The sequence below is a fragment of the Aythya ferina genome (genome assembly GCF_964211825.1).
Source record: "Aythya ferina genome assembly, chromosome: 6".
Taxonomy (NCBI): Eukaryota; Metazoa; Chordata; class Aves; order Anseriformes; family Anatidae; genus Aythya; species Aythya ferina.
In genome coordinates, this window is record NC_140303.1 from 31,997,616 (window position 1) to 32,019,593 (window position 21,978).

A 21,978-nucleotide genomic window follows, 5' to 3' on the forward strand; every position below is an offset into this window, starting at 1 on the left:
CATCCTGCGACGGGACTGTCATATAAATATCAGTTAGCACCCGCGCAGAGAGCCTCAGGGAACGGGATGGAAGGAGTGAGAATGCTTTCATGCTTTGATGCAGTGGTTGGGAAAGTAAAAGTACTGTTGAGCACGATGCATTTTATGTTAATAAACAAAGATCATTAGCTGAAGACAGAAGTGCTGCCAATCCTGAATCTTTCATGAGCAATAAATTCTCATTAAAAATCCTTTAGGGAAATGCAGATCCTTTCAGAAGAATTTCCACAGCACATCATGTCCATGTGACAAATCTCCGGAGGAAAAAAAGTATACGAACCACCAGTGATTGGGGGATTTGTTAGCTTAACTTTCAAGTCTTTTGCAGAAAGAATGTATTTCTTGATTGTTTGTTCCTTTCTTTTTCTTTTTTTCAAGGTCTTCTTGGGAGCAGGCTTATTTTAAAAAAATATTTTATTTATTTATTTATTTTTTTTTTTTTTTACTGGGAATGGCTGAACCGGGTCAGGTCTCTCAGCCAATTCTGTCTGTGTAACAATCCGGAGAGTTCTTCATGTGTCGGGAGACTTCAAAATGTTTAATTCTTGAAACAACACCAGTAAAAAGTGTAAAAAGAAGGAACATAGATAGTTCCATATGCTGTAAGGATCTAGTACTTCAAGTCCTACCAAGTCCCCCAGCCAGAAACACGAGAGCTGAGAATCCATCTTACCTAGAGAGCAGCTTCGTCCAACTTAAAAAGTCAGCAACATGGGAAGTAAAAAGGTACGTGCTCACAGGATGAAACATGCCAAGAGGAGCGGTTAAGGTGGGGGGAAGCAGCTACAGGTCCCCTGCTGGTGCTGGTGTGTTCAGTCTAAACCTGGAGCAGTGTGAAGGAGAAACAAGATGCAAAAAGTACCTTAATGATGCAAGATACAAGGAGGTAAAAGGCAGCGGCTAAAGCAGCACTCAGCTCTGGCCTGGTGCCTCTTTCAGCGCCTTCTCTGTGCCTGCCTGCGGTATAAAGCTAAAACTGGAGACTTTTAGCAGCCTGTCTTCTTGTCTCGTCCTCCCATTTAAAGAAATGGAGCTGCTGGACCACGAACTGCTGCAAAACAATGAGCTGGGTTAGCGATGCAGAAGGGGTAGCATAAAACATGCTCTTCACACTGCCCTGTACTGGATAAGGTTATAAGAATGACTCAGCCACTCGGAGCATGCTGTCAGGACGATGATGTACACCGTTGTTTTCTTTTTATTATGGAAAAGTGCTAACTGCAGCCCTTCTATTGTGACAGAAGTCTCAGGAAGAATTTTAGTACAATTTTAGAGTGTTTCAGGGCTTGCATTAAACAGATGCTTTCATTTGCATTACAATTTAAGCTATCACCTGGAAAGAAGAACAAGCAGTTATTCTCGAAGTGAAGTGCGGGGATCTATACACAACTGCGTCCTATATTACACTTTAAAGTTTCTTTGGCTAAATTAATATTCCAAACTGACTTCTATTAGTCCTTTTCATCTCTTTCCCTATCTGCCCGAACACCGAGCTTTTCCACGATAAGTCTTTGAGAAGTTGGCAGCTTGCCTAATCATACACATTTGCTCTGTATGCTTCTTGGATTGCAACTTATGGGCTGAAATAATACAGCATTAAATCTGAGTGTTACTGTTAATGTAACATTAAAATTGATAAATCAATCACTGCTGTCAAGAAATTCCGAAGTTGTAGCCACGCTGTTGAATTTTGTTAAATTGCTTTTGCTATCTATTGTGTGGCGAGGATTATAGAAGAGAGATGATAAGGTTTATGGTTAGCGTATTGCTTCTTAGAAGAAAAAAGTAACTGTGGGACAGATCCTGTGCTGACTTATTTGTAGTAGTGTGTTTCAGTAGTTTGTGGGATGTACTAAATCAGCAGGTTTAAATGGGGAACAAATCTGGGCGGACTCTGGCCCTGCTAAAATCCTCACATGCTTTTTGAGAAATGTGAGTTTTTCATAATGCTTGGAATATTTTACTTGTAATGTGAAAAACTGTATGTTAGAAGTATTCCAGGGTTCAGTACTGTAGTGCTGTTTATTTTTTCTTGAAACTTGGGTGTTTGAAGCATCACACTTGCTGGTGCATTAAAGTGAACATCTGTAACTCCCTTGCCTGCTGCAGTTTACTGGTTTATGTTTGAGCTGACTTTTAAAAACAAATCTTTAAGTATCTCTCACTACTGCCTCTGTACTTCAGAAATTATTAGGATTTTTTTCTCGGTTTTTGTGTTTCATAAATAAATTTTGAACCCTCCCACCCCCCCCCCCCCCATTTTCCTCCTCCTTTTGGGCTGGGGTTCCAGGTGGAAGGTGTCAGAGGAATACATCTGAAAAAAACGCACACAAATGCATTTTCTCTCACATGATGGTCACAAGCGAGATGCTCCAGGAGATCTGTGGAATGATCACTTGGTGTAATGTGTAATCACCCTGCTGGTTTGGCATCGCGCCACCCAGACATCAGTCTCTCATTCTATGAGTAAATGTGTTTGCCACAATGAAGGAGTCACCTGCTCGCCTTTTCTTCATCCAGAACCTGCTTTGACTGTGCTAGCTGCTGCTGTCTGTGTGTCCGGGCAGTCACCAGGTGCTGCTGGCTCTATTTGCTGTCATTCTCATTAGCAGCAGGTTACTAATGAGCGTTAGGGACTTCTACTTAAAAAGCTTTTACCCTTTGCTTGCTGGCTTTTCTACAATACCAAAGTTAAAAAATAGCCCAAAGCTTGAGAAGGAAAGAAAAAAATGGACTTTAAAGTCCCTGTGTAGGTGTCCCTGACTGTCTGATGCTGCTGGCCCAGGCGTGTACAGGATTTGGGAGGTGGCCATGCTGTGGGGTCAGTGCTCACAGTGGAAGGAGACTTTTTCCTCAGCATAAAAAAAAAATATAAAAATTGTTTGAAATGTTGACTGAGATAACAGTGAATAATTAATGCGTGCAAGCTTGCACCCAGGTTTCCCCTGTTGAAAGCAATAAACGGCAGTAGAAGTAATGAGGATTGTGCGTGTGAGAGAAGATAGTTCTGCTGCCAGCCCCACACATGAGCTTAGCACCAGTGATGTGACCGTACCCGGCTGGCCTCTGTTGCTGGACCAGGACTGGGAGAGGAATTTGTCACAAAAACCAGCTCATCATCACCCGACATGGACTTCTGATAACCTTTCCTTTCCCCCTCGCCTAGCAAAGGGGAGCCTTTGGGCTCTTATCACAGTTCTGCCTCCTCCAGGTGTGTCTGCTGCTTGTGCTGCTTCTCGCTTCTAGCCCAGGTGTGAGACTGAGCCCCGTGGCACCCCCCTGGTCTCCCATGGGATTTTGTTGTATGTGGTCTCGTGGATGCTTCTGGAGGTAATTAGATGGTCTTTGAACCTGCTGCTTCAGATTTCACATACTTTCAAATCTACTGGAAATCGGTGAGAGCCCTGGGGGTGGCTGATTGATATTTTAGATCACAGTTGTACATCCTGTGTTCCCCCAACGCACGCTGCCTCATCCCCAAGGAAATGCACTTCAAGTAAGTTGCTACCTGTTCGGCTTGTCTGGATTTGGCAGGAACATGTCCCGTGGAAGAGAGCTTTAATGTAAATGATGTTTTCAGTATGCTTATCTCTTACTCAGAAATAAATTAGCAATAATTGGGAGCCTGTGCCTTGCTGGTGGCTCTTCCTATCTATTCTGCTTCTCCTTGACAGCATTGCTCCTTCTATTGTAGTAACCACAGTCTGCAATTATTATAAAAATAATTAAATAAAGCTCATACTCTGCTCAGCGTTAAATTTTCAATTAATATTTCTTTGCAGAACAACTCTCTTTATTGCCAGATCTAGCTAAACTGTTGTGATTCTAAACTACCAGCTTCAAAAAGAGCACAGTGCAGACACTTCCAGCACACCAAACACACCCTTTGTGCCTGATCTTCAGCTGCAAGGAAGGTGGTGGCATCGCCAAGCACTGAAGGAGGCACGGCAGCTCCCCACAACACCTGTGGCTGTCTCTTGTCAGGTCACAGCAGGCGAGGGGCTCGAGCACAGCTCAGTGGGCTTGGTGCTGGGGTTTCTGGTGCCTTGGGAAGTCAGGGTTATGACAACTGGGTGCTTGGGGGAGAAAATTACAAAGAACGAATTTTAGGTGATAAATAGGGAGGACATTGCCCAGGGAAGTGGTGGAGTCACCATCCCTGGAGGTCTTTAAAAGATATTTAGATGTAGAGCTTAGGGATATGATTTAGTGGGGACTGTTAGTGTTAGGTCAGAGGTTGGACTCGATGATCTTGAGGTCTCTTCCAACCTAGACAATTCTGTGATTCTGTGACATTTCAGCACATAATGAGTAGGGACACTGCAAATTCACATTCTGAGTTTTTCTCATTTTGCTGACTTTTACATGGTGAAATATATTTTTTCCTATTGTGAGCTGTTTATTCACTTTCTGAATCTCCATAGCGTAGAGCAGGAACCTCCTGCTAATTTCTCTGCTCCGAAGTGGTCTGCAGAAGGCACCAAAGCGCTCCCTGGAATATAGCACGGTCGCTGTGGTTGGACACAAGCACTAAAAATAAAACCAATTGTAAGAGCAACACTTCCAAGCTTGACTTTTTCCACAGGTCAAGTGATTGTTTTCCATCTTTGCAAATGGTGAAAGCTGTAAGATGAAAGATGAAGCCAGGGTTTATTTTCTGGTGCAGAACTGACCATTTCTAAGGGAAATTGCTGCTGAGTGAAAGTTTCCGAGAAAGGATAAAACATGAAGAAAACACTTTCCTGGTCATGAAAGAAATAAATCGGAGAGTAAAGAAGCAATTAAGTTAGTAACTTGGGAACTGCCATACCTCTTAAATCTTGTCCTCATTCACTCCAGGTGTAGGAATGTAATAAGTTATAAGGCATAAGAAAAGGTGAAAATATTTTCATTAATGTTGAAAACGCAAGATGCTGATACGTGCTGGTGTGTGGTGACATTGATGATGTGTAAAGTGTGGATGAACAATGTTGGGGTCTGGTGTAACCGTCCTGTTCTCAGTGGATCATAGCAATTGAGATTCAGTGAAGCATTAACTTGAGTTTCAGGGGATGTCACAAGGAAATTCTGCATTCTTTTAGAGTTTGGGATTTGTTCTTTTTCATTGTTAACACTAAAATTATTTCTCTTCATTAAAACTGTACAATCATTATCTAGCATTGAAAATCTACTCTGAGTCTGCAGGGCTGAGGTCTTGGCAAATAGTTCCAATCCAGCACGTCGTAATGAAGTCTTTACTTCATGCCTTTATTGAGAAACTATTTTAAGAAATACCTTTCCTGTGTGAGATGCAGAAGCAACACTGTATATATATCTACGAGCTGCTGAGTCTGAGGTTGCAAAATACGAATGAAAATCTCGCTCTAACATTTGGGAAGTTGAACTTTGCTGCTAGAGGTTTCTGTTTGTCTCAGCAATGTAAAACACGTGCAAAGAAGAACTGAAAGAACAAGGCAGCCTTCCCTGCATCCAGTACTGCTTTCATCGCCTTGGTGGATCTGAGGATATCGGTTAGCAGATGAGGAACTGGATCAGCGTTTGTTCAAATTTAGGTGGTAGGTGGGGGTCTGCAATGGCATCTTTTTGACTTTCTTAATAGCTGTGGACTGCGAGAAGTTCAAGTGACACAGATCTGCAGGGAAAACCTGAGCTGTGCTGGGTGGCTGCCACTGCTGGTATGAGACTGCTTTTGTCTGGTGGCTGGTGGAGTCTCGCTGGTGGGGAAGAGAGAAGGAGAAACGTCGGCTTGAGGAGAGTTTAGCACGTGCAGGATGATTTAAAACACTGGTGTTTTTCTTGGACTAAATGGGCTTTCCTCAAACTGTTGTTTTTTAGAACAAGCTACTGCAAAATCTAGTGGTGATATTGAGACTTGAAATGTATCTTTCTTACATCCACACACTGAACACTTGTGTGCCTGCTTCCATCTGGAAAGGATATAATTGCATCCTTGTTTGGCTCCTTTAATTATCTCTTTGCAAAGGCCTCGGCTGGGAGTTTTGCCACTTACAATGCAAATATTCAAACTTAGGAGCATAAACTGTGCTTTCAAAGAACACTTTTGTAAACCTTTTATCATTTGGTAGTTTTTCAAAAGTGAACATGAGAACTTCTCAATGAACATGTTTTAGGTTTTTTAAACCCTCAGAAGGATTTTGTTTTCTTGTAGGTTGGCTGTAGTTGCTAATTAACTTCGTTAATTAATCATGCTATAGGGATGAAACATGCTTGATTAAAAATAAATAAAGCCATATAGCCACAAAGCAACGCTACTGATTTTTTTCCTATTTAGAAGCAAAGATTAAAAAAACAAGATTAACGCTGAAGCTGCATGTCAAATGTTCTTTGCATCTGAAAGGCTAAAGTAGCTGAAAGCTTGTTATTTTTGCAGCTCAGTCATAGTAAAAGTGCTTATCCAATTGTAACACTGGTTAAAAAAAAGGAAGAAAAAAAAAAAAGAAATGAAAACTCACTGTGCTGAGGACGAGCTGGGTGATTTGGTTGTGCTTGCACACGAAGGTCCCATTTCTCCCGTGTCCCGTAGCTTACACGAAAACTTCCAGCGCTGCAAATTGCTGCTAAACGCTGTTGGCTCACGGCAGGATTTCGACCGCATTTCTCAGCCATGGTACTGGTGGGTATTTACAGAGGTAATGTGGGCACATTTACACAGAGCAGCTCACAGTGGGCGATGGGCCAGACGCGTCCCAAACCAAACTGGATGGAGTTACCCAAGGGATTACCGTGCTCTGGGGGCACACGGCATGCCCTGCACAGATGAGGATGACCATCTGCTTGGGGCTGGTGCCCCGTGCCCAGATCCTTTGCCCAGAGGAAGGGAGAAAGCGCACTGGGACCCCTCTGAACGGGGAGCACGGAGCTTGCCTTCCTCTATGTTTGCTTATTTTTAGATGCTGCTGCAACAGACGGCTCTTCTGCATCCCCTGGTGCAGGTTTTCCCATACATGATGATCTGGTTTATTTGTTGCTTTCTCCTGTTGAAGTGTCATTCCACTCCCAATAGCAGGAGTGTTGTAGGCACGGTATGGGAACGCCTGGCTCTGCCCTCCTTTGCTGGGAAAATTGTTCAGGAAGCCCCCTCTGACTCTTCCCCTGTAAGAATGGTGAAAATTGGATCTCATTAAGAGCAGCTCTTTGCTGATGGAGCTTGAATAGAATTTAGCTTTATAAAAGCTACAGCATTCCAGAAATGTGTAAATAAATCTCTGTTAGGAGTAAAATGGAGAGGGAAAAGCATTGTCCTCATTCAGGAGGAATAACTGAACCTATGCAGATTGGAAGTACATGGAAGACTGGTTTGTGGGTTGTTTTTTTGTTTGTTTCCCTACGTCTTTTCTCATAAAACATCTTCAGGCATTTGTTTTGCAATTAAAAAGTCAACTCCCCCTCAAAGGGTATGCAAGCTTTTTCTGCTAAAACACATTAGGGCACTGAACCAGCACAAAAAGGCAACTGGCTATTTCTAGCCGCTGAACTACATCCTTAAAGTAGGTTTAACCAATGTTGTAAGTTGTGATAGTGTGTGATAGTGTGACACTGACCAAGGAGGGCAGAGGGAGGGTTACACGTGTGGTTTAGAAGCAGTTTGTAGGATACTTGCATTAAGGCTCTCTCTTATATTAGTGCCGCTCCTCCATTTTCAGTCATTTTTCACATGTTCACAAAAGCATCCAAATATTCTGCAGTAACACAAATGCAGCTTCCCCAGGGTGGTGGCTGCGTTGTGTTTAGCTTTTGCCAATATTCATTTTTTTTCATCATTGTGTACATTTACAGATCACAATATTACCAATGCCTACGATTACTCTGATGACCATTTGGGACCTCCTGAACAAGGGGGGATTTTGTTCCTGGTGGGTTTCCCACACCATGGGACAGAGCTGGGTGCTCCCAGGCCGGCACCCTGCTGGCAGTACAGTTTCCATTTAAATGGAAAATTTCCAACTTGGTTATCTTCTATTTTACAAATCCTGTTGCCAGAAGTTTTCAAAGCCATTGTTCATCATTTGTAACGAATTTATTCATCTCCAAATTTTATGTTTTGTTGTGTTCTGATAAATTCTTTATGTGCTAATAAATTCCTCTGACATTCCTGCAGGGTGCTTTTCTTTCAAAAATAGGTGTTCTTTAAAAATAGCCTCCTTGGAAAAGTGTCTTTGTTTTTCTTAAATCCATTTTAAATTGTGAGAGGTTGCTTAAGTCCCAGCTGTTCCGTAAGGTGTCTTCTGTTTTGCTGAGCTTCCAGAGTAAGTTCCTCTCCTCCTTTCCCCCCGGCAGCGGCAGGTTCTGCGCCGCTTTGCAGGGTCTGGGTTTTGTAGTTCACAGACTTGGTATGTGCTATATTCTCCCAGTCCATACACTGTGAAAACCTCTCCCTTTCTGCACATACTAAAAACATAATTCCATTCCTTTCTTACAACTTTTCAGGAGAACCTGTGTTGTGATTGCCAAATTCTTAATTAAGCAAGTGAATTGCTATATGAGTCAAGTTGAAGATTTGGGTAAGGGCCTTGTACAAAAAAAAGCTTAATAAAAAGAATAAAATTGCAAAATATCTACAGTATGTTTAGAAACGGAGCATATTTATTTTAATTTTATGCATACATTTACTGATAATTTAACAGTCTTCTAGCTTGTGCTAATGCAGTGCAGCAGAGGCTGATGTGCAGGAAAACAAATCACGCGGCCTGATTTGCACGGTCTGCTTCCGTACCAGCAGCGTGATGAGCTGTTCTGGAGTTTGAATGGAGCAAATGATGTTGAGATTCTGTTGATTTATTGTCAGTTCTGTCAGACTGCCACAAAATGAAACAATAACACAGCCGTTAAATACCTCACAGAAATATGGCAGCGCTCTGCCAGGAGGGTTACCCGAGCGGCGTGCAGGAACGCCGCCGTGACGTGGATGTGGCGCGTCCTCTCCGGCAGTGAGAAATGAAATGCTATTCACACGCTTTTCTTTCCGTAGGGAGAAGCTGTCTGTGGCTCGGCTGCAGCGAGAAGTTGCACAAAGTAAGAGTGAAGGAACCATGGTAAGCTGCGGCACCCGTCTGCTTTGCGGTTCTTACTGTACTTCTGTCCAGGCCTTAGGTCCATTTCGTCTTGCTGAAGATGAACACCCGAGTGTTAAGGCTGTCATGGATGTAACGATGGGTGCCAACCATTCATTCATACCTCTGAGGAAACTCAAGGCTCTGTCTTGGCTTCTGGGGAAAGCTGTGGTAGCGAAAAGCTGTTTCCTTTTCCCTGCTGATGGTGCTCACTGGAATGGAAAGAGAGGCACGCAAGCCCATGAGCACAGAAGGGCAATTTCAGATCAAAATGTAGTAGATTTAGTTGCCTTTTGTTGGCCTTAAATCTTGGCCAGCTGCAGAAAAATGGAAGAGTGCAAGCATGGAAGCTTTAATTAAAAACAAAAAAGTCAATCCAATCAACTTGTAAATCATGTAATGTTCTTTATATCTTCATTTTTCTCATAGCATTTTGAGATTAGGCTTGTGAGCAAAAGTTGAAATGAGTGATTTTTGGTTAACCAGTGCTCTCAATTAACAGAGTGCCTTATCTCTTCAAAACAATTTTCTTTCGGAGCCAACATGTGCAGAATGTGCTTAATTACTTAATATCTGAGGAACTCTTCCCATCTGTTAAGAAGTTTGTTTGTCCCTGTCTTTGGATAAAACGTCGTAGGCTTCCATGGGATAACAAAGCAGAAAAGTCCCAAACCCAGATCCACTCCCTCAGACACACTTAGGATGCTGCTGTTGGTCTGAGTGGGTCTCACAGTTGGCTGTGAAATAATCTGGGGCAAAACTTGTTTAACCTGGTGGAGAGAAGCTGTGTAGGACCTGTACGCTCAGTTAGCTGTGTGCTTCCAGGTCCTTAAAATCCCAGCTGCCTCCGGTGAGTGCGTTTTATAAATCATTATTAGTGATCAATGCAACGCAAGAAGGTTTGGAGGGATGTGGGTGACAGGCAAGAGAAACCTGCCATGAGCGATATGACGATAGCCACGTGCAGCTCTGTAACGGAGGAAGGGTGGCTGACAGGGGGCTCTGCAGGGACAGGAGCCTTGGCAATCCTCATGGCTCATAGTGAGGGGAAGGAGGGCAGTGGGATTTGCACAAAATCCCTGCTGTGTGCCAGGCATGGTGCAAGCATTACCCCAAGATAGCTCCCTTGGGTCTGTGCTGGGGCTGATTTGGCCACCAGAAAGTTTTGAGAGTTCAGCAGTCAGGCAGATGGGGCACTTGGTTATGGGGTGCGTGTTGGGGCTGAAGTTCTCTAGGAACTGAGAAGCAAACTTCTGTCACGTTGAGCCATAATCCAGCAGCCGATAACCACGATGTAACTCCTGCTGACTTCAGAGGGGATTTTGCCTCAGGAAGGATGGCAAAGATCAGGCATGGGGTTTAGAATTGCATTTTAGTTTCCAGCGTAAACAATTTTCAAAATCTGAAAAGAGCTGTTTACTGTATTTGAAGTGTTTCCTTTATTTTTTTTTTAAAAACCAGTTTTCCCTTGGAGGCATAGAACCAATATAATATATTGCATGTAAAATACACTTAGCGGGATAATTCAAGACTTCATGAAATAAGCAACAGTGATTAACCTTCTAGACCTGGTAATGCTTTTGGTATATGTGATTCCAGAGACCCCCTATTTTCAGTAGAAAACCTATAATTTGTAGGTTGTCACTGTCCTGAAGTAATTTATGGTGGAAGAAGAGTTGTCATAACAAGTGAACTGCTGCAAGACCTCTCTGCCTGATAAATAACACTCGGATTCAAAGACCATTACAATTCCTTTTATTTACTGTTCAGTAACTTTGCTTACATACTTTTTGGACTCAAGGAACAGCACAGAATAATGGGAATCGAGCCTCCTCTGTCCCAGCAGCTCTCAGCAGCTTGGAGATGATAACATGCCTTTGGGAGAGGGCTGCAGCAGGGCAGGGAAGCAGTGGGGCCTCTGAAAAAGCCCCAGGCTTGGGCTTTTGGCCTTGGTGTCGCACCCACCTGGTGGTTTCATCTCCTGGGGGTCAGGCACGCCGGGTGCCTTTTACTGTGGGCTTGTGAGATTCCTCACACGGCACTGCTAAGCAGAGTGTGATTTTGGATAATCGGTTGTGAGGCTGAGTGCTGTAGCCTGTTACAAGCTGACAGGTAGCTCCCCAGGGGTGCAGCCTCTCCCCAAGGTAAATATCAGACAGTTTTCCTGCTCTTTCCCGAGGGGTCATTTCCACAATTATCCTGCAACTACTGCCGAGGCAGAGTGCGCCTGGAGAGACAATTGCTTTGAAGCAGCTGATGTATGGAAACTTGCCTGTGTCTCAGAGCTCAGAACCGGTAATTTTAATATGAAACACAGCGGTCATTAATTAACATTAATGAACTCAGCTGTGAGCAGTGTGGAAGCAGTATGGGTCCGGGAGATGGAGTATCTGAATGCAGGGGAGGCCGTGGGCCAATTAACTCAGGTAGGCTGCATTCCTGGGCCATGGAGTACGGAGCCCACACCGCTGGCCGGTCTCAGGGCACATTCTTAGGAAAGATGCACAGAGAAATTTTGGAGGGGGATTTTGGGCAGAGCAAGCCTTTGGCTTTGGCCTTTCAGTGAGCTAACGCCTTCGTTTGGGAAGGGCAGGGGTGACGGCAGTTGCTGCTATTAGCACCGTGCTGTCTCGCAAGGAGCATTATTTGTACGTGGTGTGGGGTGGGTGGAAAGCAGCCTGCAGGAGGAGCCGTGCCCCCTCTCCTGCCTCTGCAAACCGCACGAAACATCACCCAGCCTTCTGCAGGGGGGCACCTCATTTAGTACCGTGCCAGTGCTCCTTCCTTACTTCAAAAAATTTACATTTTATTGGGGTTTTGCAATACAGATGGGTCATGAGGGTAAGAAGCGGTGGCATTACACCAACCCACGGCCACTTCTAGGACAAGCAGAGCCAGAGGGCCAGAGGTGTTTGTCCGTGGCAGCACATGGCTGCAGGACGGGGTTCGGCCTGCCCTGCCTGCTCTCTGTTCAGCACCTGTTTGATCGCAGTGTGAGAAAGTTGTGTGCAGACTTCACTATTGCCTTCCCTGCAGGAATCATGTGCAGAATGTGCTATTTATAATTCGCTTCCCTGCGCGGGGGCCCGTCAGTATTTGCGGTCTCTGCATTTTGCATGCGGTCCCTGGAAGCTGAGGCAGGGACCGCAGCGGCGAGGCCTGCTCGAACACAGGAACAACATCAAACAATCAACGCTAAGCATGTGCTGTAGAAACTAGTTAAGCTGTGATATCTTTGCTCAAAAAGGGATTCGTGCATCTGTGTAAATAACAAGGTGAGTGATGAGGGAATGTGGTTTTTATGAGGAGACCTTTTTTAAAAGCTAAGGCTAAAAGATCAGGCATGCTGTACTGTGTGCAATACCAGCGTGTCAGCTCCACAACAGTCCCTGTAGAAATGTATTTTTTCCCATGTCCCAGACATGTATTTTTCATGACTGGATTATTGGAAGTAGATATGTACCAGAAGACACTCTAAAGAAGAGAACAAATGAAGGTATTGCACTTCAAGACTAGTGTTCATCACCAAAAATATGAGCTGACTCTAAGATCCCATTTTTTCCATATGGCTGTATAGAAATCTGATACCTCATACATCAGATTGTGTGAACGTGCATTTATAAATTGTTTGAATTAGGAGAACCAAATAAATTTAGGCTGTGAATACCTGACATTTGCTCAAGTTTCTCATCAGTAAATATTAATGATTAGTCATTACCAGAAGGCACATCTGCTCTGCTGCCAGTCAAGCTACTGGAAGCACCAGCAGCAGTGAGCATAGCTGTGGTGTGGCTCTTTTGCTTGTGGCCTTCAGTTCTTTAATGTGCATTTTAGAAATGTTCTTAGTCATGTTACTTCTGACTCATCAAAGATATTTTACCTTTCTGTAAGGGAAAAGAATACGATCACTTCATGTGTGTACAGCGTGTATGAATTTGATGGAGACTGTGCAGGTGTCTCCTTTATTAAAATTAACAGCTTTCCATACAGATGAAGTGTTTATTTCAAAAGATCATAAAAGCTAGAAACTGTTTTAGTCAGTCCTCTTTTATTTATTTATTTTTGACTCATTAGGTCCAAATGTTTTTACCAAACCTTAAGTGCATGACTTTGGATCTTTAGGACACAGAACAATACCAGGAAAAGTGTTCATTTTTGTGAGATTTTATTAACAGTGAACAATGCTGGGTTAGGAAAAATACAAGAAAAACGATTCCATAGTTACATAGCAGAGTCTTTGTGATAGATTAAGTGTTGTGTTAGCAGACATCTAGATTAAATACCTTGAGTGAACCAAACGTACACAGAATTACATCATGTTTTAATAACTTCAGTTAATAATTACCTAGAAAAAGTTCAAGATTTTATTTATTCGATCTATTTATATGCATACATGTTACAGGGTTGCTTCAGTAGTTTGTACTTCTGTATCCAAGTACTTTAAATCTACTCTATTTTCCATTAGTTCAGTGGCCTGTAACCTACACAAAAGAAATTGTGCCACTTTGGCAATTTAGCTGTGAAGGTTAAAGTGGGATGATGGCGCCTTTTATGTGTACATGGCTTTCACTTAGGGTGGGCCCTAGGCTCTGATTTACCATGTGTCCCGCTGCGTATTTAAGTGATGCAAAGTGATTATCGTGGGCTCTTCCCGGTGTCTGTCTATTCCACACCTGCACCCTTTTGTTAAAAACCACCATGTTAACTGAATGTGAGGTCCCCACTGAATAGGTTTCCACCCTCTGGTAATCCTTCTGCATTAGATTGATTTATGAATGTATCAGATTCTTTGTTAGCATGTAAACCACTAATTAATTTAAAGCTCTCTGTGGAAAAATTAAAGCCCTGGTTAAGGCTTTCAACAGGCTCAGATGGTGCTAATAATGGAAAAACAAGTTATATTAATGAGTTCTGATGCGATCAGCACAATTCTTGCTTTACAAACAGTTTTTGCTATAAAATACTAGAGACTGCAAGTTTTAAAATAAAGAGTGGAAAAAGTAAAAGGGAAAGGCAGGAAAAGTCTCCCTGCAGTAAGATACCCCGCTATTACTAGGAACGGAGTCACTTTTGCTTGTTACAACTTTTTAAAATGTAATTTCCTAGATATACATAACAGCCTCTTGTAAAACTGCTGGGATTGAAATGCAAACCAGTCTTTCTCCCGGATTGAAGCTGAACTTCTAATGTAATCAGCTGTGATAAGATCTCTCTCTTGCTCCCTCTTCTCATCATGGGCTGCTGAACTGGAGCATTCACAAGGAGTCGGATGTGCTAGATTGCAGAAAAGGTCTTGATTGAAATCTTATGAAAATCAGTAGAGACTCTGACCATATTCTCTACTTTTCCAAGCTCCAGGTTGTTTTGTGTGTAATTTCAGTTGTTTCCTCTTTCACTTGAATGTAGGTATGAGGTTTTGGTGAGAAGAAAGAGGAGATCAGAGCCCTGCCTGACGATGCTTTGTTGAGCTGAAGCGAAATGAAGTCGGAAATAAAAAGCTAAATCTCCGTCTTTTTTTGCAGGAAGCTGGAAATGCGCATTTATAGGGGCAGGCCATGATTATAGGAAGTTGCCCTTTTTCTGCACCTGTTCCCCCTCTAGAAAGCTGTGTGTACCTCTCCTGGCTCCCAGCACAGTCCAGGCACCCAGTCTCATGCCACATTCTGGCTGTGCGCTCAGCACCGAAGCTGATGCTCACACTGCCTCGTTAATCATCAAGCAGGGAGCCTTCTTAAAAGGAGCACAGGCAGCATTTTCAGAGGCCCAGCCCCTCACATCTGCACCAGGCACCTTGCCCTTATGCCCGAGAGGGAATCGTGAGGTTGTGCGTGAGCTCCAGCCTGACGGATGGCAGCACGATGCGACGAGCGGCTGCGGCCGGGGGGCACTCGCTGTCATCAGCGTGATGGGTCCGCACCGTGGCCAGGGACAGCAGGGATTGCTGCAGAAGCACCCGGGTCATGCAAAAATAGATGATATTTAGTAATAAATGAAGTGTTAAAGATGAGGTACAAAAGGCTAAATTATCTTTCCCAACTTCTGGGTTCTTACATCTATGAAATCATCTATCTGTGCTCTAATTAGAAAGTAGCAGAGAGAGAGGCAAAGCCGCTGTTGTAAAATGTCTCTTTGAATATTCAACATCCTAAACCAGAAAGGAGCAGTCTGACCCTTGTGCCTTCTCTGTGAAGCTGTGTGTTTTTACAACCAGCCATGCTGTCTAGCTCCTCTTTCTTAGAAACTTTGTCACATGGCTGTCAGAGAAACTAGGTGGCATTAGTAGTAGTTAACATCAATAATGGCTATTGAAATTCTCTGCAAACCTGCTTTAATGCTCCTGGATCTCATTAATTGTCCATACCTCATTAGGCCAACTGTCCTCATCCACAACTTAGCAGTTTCATTTTTAGTTGTTTTAGAATTTTTAGTCCAGGAGAGAATTTTAGTTCTTTTTAGATTTTTACAACTCCTAAGTGTGTGTTTGCGTGTGCATGCATGTATGTGTGTGTGTGTGTGTGTGTGTGTGTATATATATATATATATATATACGTACATACATATTTGGTTTGGTTTCTACAACTTTGCAAGCACATTGACATTTTCTTTTTTTACTTTATGGATTTTATGAATCTAAGGACTCTTCATGAGTTAAGGTAGTTAGACCTTTCAAGAGTTACTTTAAAGTTAAAAAAATAAATAAATAAATTGCTCACTCTTCTGAAATTGAAGTAATAAAAGCCTGATTATGTCTGCTCAGAATAATTCTGCCTTTCAGGCCTATGTCAGTTCCTGGTTAATTAATTTCAGAGCCTGGTTTGATCACCAAATTGAACAATAAATTGTAAGGAGCATATTCGTTAAAACCAATTTACTTTCAGTCTCGTTGTTTAAAATGTAATAGAAACTGTGTGAGCATATACAGGGATAAAAAGATGCTGGACAATTCCCCCTGCCCCAGTTAGTGGCCTTTCTGAATCTGGCTTTCAACCAGGAGAGGGAGCTACGTTCACTTACAATAACACCTATGTCCAAAGCCCTGTTAAAAAGCAAACCATCTGTTCAAGCGCAGAATATGTGACTTACTGTAAAAGTGGAACACAAACCCAGTCACTTTTGGTTCACTGGAACTTATGGGTTTTTGTTTGTTTAGTTTCTGAGATGGAAAATATTAGTTACAGTATTTGAAAATAAGCTGAGCTTTGCAGGGACTCTTGGTGCTTGGCACTGTAAAGGCAGCGATACGCTCTCCTCACTTTTGGTATTCTCTTGCTGCGCTTGCCTGGGATGCTGCTGTAGGTGCCAGCACTGAGGAAGACCATAGTTAAATCCAAAGGAGCAGAAATAAATTTTGCCTCTCCTGCTGGAATCTACCAAAGTGGTCTGTCTCTCCAACGAGTCTCTGGAAGTATTTAGTCAACATAAAAAAAGAGAGAAATAGCATTATATAAGAATCATTGAACAGAGAAAAAAATATATATACGAAATGCATTTATATAAGGTCTGAAAGGCAATCTGTAGAAAGTATGTCATAAACTAAATTGCCCTCAAGTGGAAATTGCCATTTATACATTAGATAACAAAGGCAGGGGATGTTGAAGGCAGCACAGAAAAAGCACATGCAGTCTCATAGTAGCTATGGATATATTTGCTATCAGAGCGGCAGTTGGCTTCAACGTGAAGCAAATCCCACTTTATGACTCGAAACAGCTGTACCCCGCTCTAGGCAATACCTCACTGCCTAATAGGAGTGATGCGCACATGCACTAATAACAGTGAATTGTAGCCATTTTCATATCAAAGGTTAAGCTCTGCAATCCTGAACTCCTCCAGGCAATGGCATGAGTTGACTCCGGGAAGCTGCACACTCACTGGATTAATATTCTTGCAAGATGACCTGAATAGAGCCATCGTTCTGCAGCCCGAGCAGGCAGAGCGTTTACGGGCAGCTTTTCCCTAATGCCGGAAAGCAATCTCGGCTAGCGCTGAATTAGTCGCAACGTCTGAGGCTCTGAAGAGGAAAGGTGAGTGGATAAAGTGGGCCAACAGTTGGAATTTCCTGCGAACTGGGAAGGTAAATTTATTCAGATTAATAGGAGCGAAACCCCTGTGATACGCTTGGTGTTGTTTTTTTTCATTTGTTTGTTTTAAATAAACCTCTTTGTTAGTATTTTTAGGTTTTGTTCTCCAATGTTGTAGGCCCTCTTGTAAGACCAAAGAACTGTTGTCTTACTGGTTTCAGTCCATTGATGCAGCTCTGGTCACAATATCCCTTCGAAAAATTGCAGCCTTTTCCTCTTACAGCATCTGTATCAACTCTTCCAGTGGTTCTGTGGGTTTTTTGCAACTTTGCAGTTGCCCTCATGGCAAATGGAGCCAGTTACTGATTTGTTGCACAGAGCATGGCTAAAGCAGGGCAGAGGGGGTGCAGCCAAGCAGCAATACTGATTCCCTGAATTTGCCTCTGTCTAATCAAGCCAACCAGCGCCAGTGAGCACTTTCACTGCTGGAGAGATGGAGAAAGTAAGATTTTAATTTCTTCATTGTTGTTATCATAGAAATGAGAACTGAAATATATATATATATATATATTTTTTTTTTTTTTGTATGTGGCACTAGGTAATACACAAACCAAGGCGCTTTTTTGTCTGGGTCCTGCTGAATGACCTTATTTTCCAAATGCGGAAGAAAAGGTTATCAGGAGAGAGAGAAACAAAATTTCTGCATGAGGAAGGACAAAGTTTATGTACCAAGAGTATTGCTCAGTTGTGATTCCATTAAATGCCCATTTATTTAAATGAATGCAGTGCTCTTGGAGCTTGTACCATTAAGTTGGTGCTGACCCTTAGAATGAGTCAGCTCCAGCAGTGCTTTAGATTGCATCGTATTAGAGGAAAACTTCATTGCACCAGCTCTGTTCAGCATCTTGTGCAATGGAGTCCTGGTCCATGCTTGAGTTCTGCAGCACCAAGGTAACATCAAAATGTGTCAGTGTCTTGACCGGTTCCCAAAACATATATATATATATATATACAGAAAATATTCTATTGGAGATGAGTGAAACAGAGAGAGAAGAAGCTGGAAAAAACTATTTGCCTGTTTCAGAGCACAGAGCACTTTTTGAGTAGACATGAAAACCAGTCACAGCAACCAGAGCAAGACTTGGACTTGTGACTGTTCTTTATGCCATAAAGCAGAGCTTTACTTTATTGTTTTATTTTGTTTTGTTCTCTTGGCATTTCATAATCACCTTGCTCTCTGCAACTTCGGGTCAAGGTTTAGAAGAAATATTAGAATAGAGCGAGGAAATTGTATGCTAAACTTGCATAGCTTTGCATAGATCCGTATGGCTTGAGCTATCAACTCTGATTCTTCCTCTCTTTTCCGCCCTATTTCAGTCTCATAATCTTTAATTCAGTTTTTGCTTTGTCAGGAATTTGCTTTTACATACTTTATGTTTGTTTTGGCTCTCTGCTCACTGCATTGTGATAAAGCATCTTTTGATATTCTATGGGATCTTTCATAATGAAGATCTCATGACATAGTTTTCCAAGTCTGGAACTGGTGATCAGACTTGCTTAAATGTCCTGCGAGAGGAGACTGTCTAGACTGTGGGAATGACTGTGATGTTTGGACTGTGTTATTTCCATACCACTTGGCATGTTGCACTCTGCAGTTATTCTGGAAACTAATACAAATAAAAGTACCAGGCCTGATACAGGGCCTTACCTGGCTGTGAAGCGGCTTTCACTCATTCTCCAAACTGTGCTGCTAAGTCCTTCTCTCTTTCCAATACCTGCTGTGGCCTTCAGATAACCATGTGGATAAAATCCCTACTCGCTGTTCTCATTAAAGGCCATATTCTTCTTTAGCGTTAGCATTGTACAAGACAGGATACTACCTCCGCCACCGAATTCTTTAATAATCTTGGCAAATGCTTGATGTCTGATCCAAACAGCTTATTTGTCAAACAGCCTTTATTCTGACTTTTCTGCTGGCTGTGTGATTGCCAGTGTAGGTAGTGAACTTGTTGGGGAAGAGGCAGGATCTTACTATGCTTGTAAGTAGTGCTGGGAGCCATTTGGAGCCTGGGGGTGCTGATGTGCTGTGGATAATCACAGCCCAGCCACTTGGGATGAATACCGAGAGGGAATTTGGCTCAGTATGCACAAGCCGTGCAGCAGGCGTTTTGTAATTACATCTTTACACTGCAGATTTGTGATTGGCATCCATGGTGACACTGCTTATTTAGAAACAATTTCTGAGTGCCAGAGAAAATTTGTTATCTCTTGGGAACATCCTGTTTCTGGTAGTATCCATTAACAAGCGCCCCGGAGCGCTGGCTGGCAGAGTTTTCCAGTTAAAAAACTTTCCCCGTGGCTGTCGCTGGAGGAGCAGGTCAGGATTCCCAGGCTGTTGCTGGAAACCTTGTGGTACATCCAGTTGCCCAACAGATGTTGCTGAGGTGATGTTACCCCTCCGATGGAAAACTTGTCACGTGGGAGATACCGTACGAGAAGATGTGCCTTAAATCTGAAGCTGAAAAGGATTTTTATGCTAAAACTGGCTTTTTAGAGTTGTTGGTTGCACTCAGCAGCTGTATGTTACAGCAGCTGGTAAGGGCAGCCTGCTCACAAACTGGGATATGTAGGAGGAGGTGAATGAAAGTTGAGGTGCGAAGAAGGAGTGTACGTGTAAAACACGTTACAAAAGGAAGAGCTTTATACGGGACATAAACAGGTTTGCAGAAATATCTGTGTGAGCCCTGAGGAAGCAAGAACATCAAGTTTCTGGAAATGTAATGCAAATGGGACGAAGAAACAAACTTCTCTCAGCTTTATTCTTCCCATGTAGCTCCTGACTTGGTTCTCGATGCCAGGGCTGGGGCAGAGCCACCAGTACTAGCTGGGATTCACCCCCCTGTCCCCACAACAGCCGAGTAATTGACCAAAACGCTTGCGCACCCCAATTCCAGTCAACCCAGCTCTGTTTGACTTTGCCTCTGTGGTCAGTGAAGCTGGGTTATTTCTTTCAGCCCTATTTAGATAAAGATTGTTCATATTTCACCTGTATGGAAATTGATAATCAATCCTGATGTCTTGAGTGAGTTACAGGAAGCAGTAATATTTTACAGCGGTCCACAGAAGCATTAGTGAACAGCAAATTTCCTGTTTTGCAGATAAACAGCAAAATTTCTTTCTCACCACAGCTTAAGCACTATATAATTACAAGTAGTTTGCTCTTCATACTTCTTACACCCAGTGGACAGACAAACGTGGTTGTGAACCAGGCAATCTCAAGAGCATTGCTGAGCATTCGTGATTTGGGGAGGTCGCTCTGTTGCTTTTACAGAGCATCTGTAAGGGAACTTTGTGTGGAAGCGATGGGAAGCCTTGATGTGCTGGCCAAAATGTACCAAAAATTTAGCACGATTCCCCTGACTCCTATTCTAGTGCTCTACACAATACAAAAAGCATGTGGAAGGTCTCACTTGGAAAGAACACGGCATGTTAATTATGTGATTAAGTGTTTTATTGTTCAGAGACAGATCTTCTCTCAGCCTAATAGCTGCACCTCCTTCTTTATGATATTTTCAACCAGTGTGAAGGTGGAAGAGGCAGCAGAGAAGAGAGTCACACTCTGGTTTTAGTAGTTGGCACTTTCTATAAAGAAAGAAACGCCTTTTCTATTTTTCTTCAAGAAAATCAAGCAGCTGTAATTGTCAACATTTGCTGTTAGGTTGGAAAATAGCAGACTTTTTAGTCATGTCTTAAATGAGAGATGAGTACATGACTAAGTGCAATTAACAAATTAGAATAAACTATGGTTAGATGCAATAAAACTGTTATATCCTGTGTAAATAGATAAACATGGCAAAGAAAACCAGAGAGCTCAACGTTAGAGGCTGTGTATCTGGTTTTGATCTGCTCCTGTAGAAGTACACCTACCCCAGCTGTCCTAGTAAGGGAAGGAGACTGAAGGGGTAGAGCCTGGCTGCTGCTTAGAGTCGAGCTGAAATTGGTCTGTGGAAACTCGAACAGACGTTGAAGTGAACCTATTACTGAAAAGGGACTCTGCAAAATGCTATCAGGTTGTGATACAGTCTTTCAATTACTCTGGTTGGACCAGTGAACAAATGAAAAACACGATGCAAACTTGTTGTTTTTTTTTTTTCTCTTTTTTTTTTTTTTTTTTTTTTTTTTATTTCAAGTTCTTCCATCTACTGGGCTTGCAAACTCAGTCTGGCCTCTGCAAGTGATGTCAGTTCTTCTGGATGAGTGCATCATCAGCCCTCATAAAGATTTTGCAGTGGCAGCTCGGTTAAAAATACCAGTTAAGACGTGCCAGCCAACAAAAAATGCACCGTATTTCCCCATTGCTTACAGCAGTGCCTGCAGTGCTTAAGGAGTGAAAACGATAGAGGTCCATTTGTCAGAAAACTAAAGCAATAGGCCTCTGGAATACGTGCATGAAACAGCTGAGTAAATAAGGTACCTTTTTTTGCAGTTACTTACCAGCCATAAATGGACTCTTCAAGTGAACACAGAAAAAATTGTAATAAGATCTGACATGTTCATGAGCAATGCTGTAAGGAGCCTGGGAAATAGAAATGCTAGATGGAAAGGTAGCTAGGAGCAAAACAGTGTTGCCGGAGGTGTTGAGTGTGTCAGCTGAGAAAGGCAAAAAGAAGTGTGTCTGGAAACTAAAATATCAGCATATCCCAGATCCGCGGAGGCTTGGTGGCACTGCAGATGTTTCTGAGCCACTTCTGACAATCATTATGATCAGTTCTGCATCTCCCATCCTCCCAATTCTTGTTTAGCCTGACATCTACTTCAGTTAACTTCTTGATATCCCATTTATTAGCAGA

The 21,978-nt window shown here is 42.7% G+C and overlaps 1 protein-coding gene across 17 annotated transcripts in view; it reads left to right on the plus strand.

Moving 5' to 3' along the window:
• NCKAP5 (NCK associated protein 5) overlaps positions 1–21,978 on the plus strand; it is a 435,525-nt gene that overhangs the window by 213,430 nt on the left and 200,117 nt on the right. For 11 of the 17 annotated variants that reach the window (XM_084524282.1, XM_084524281.1, XM_084524266.1 and 8 more), the window contains one exon: positions 9,033–9,092. The exons of 1 other annotated variant lie outside the window; for it this stretch is intronic. In XM_084524282.1, the coding sequence (XP_084380408.1) occupies positions 9,033–9,092 (60 nt within the window). Of the gene's footprint in view, positions 1–8,487; positions 8,562–9,028; positions 9,093–16,951; positions 17,132–21,978 lie in introns of those variants that run through there. 5 more of the 17 variants (XM_084524270.1, XM_084524283.1, XM_084524275.1 and 2 more) reach the window with 3 other exon arrangements.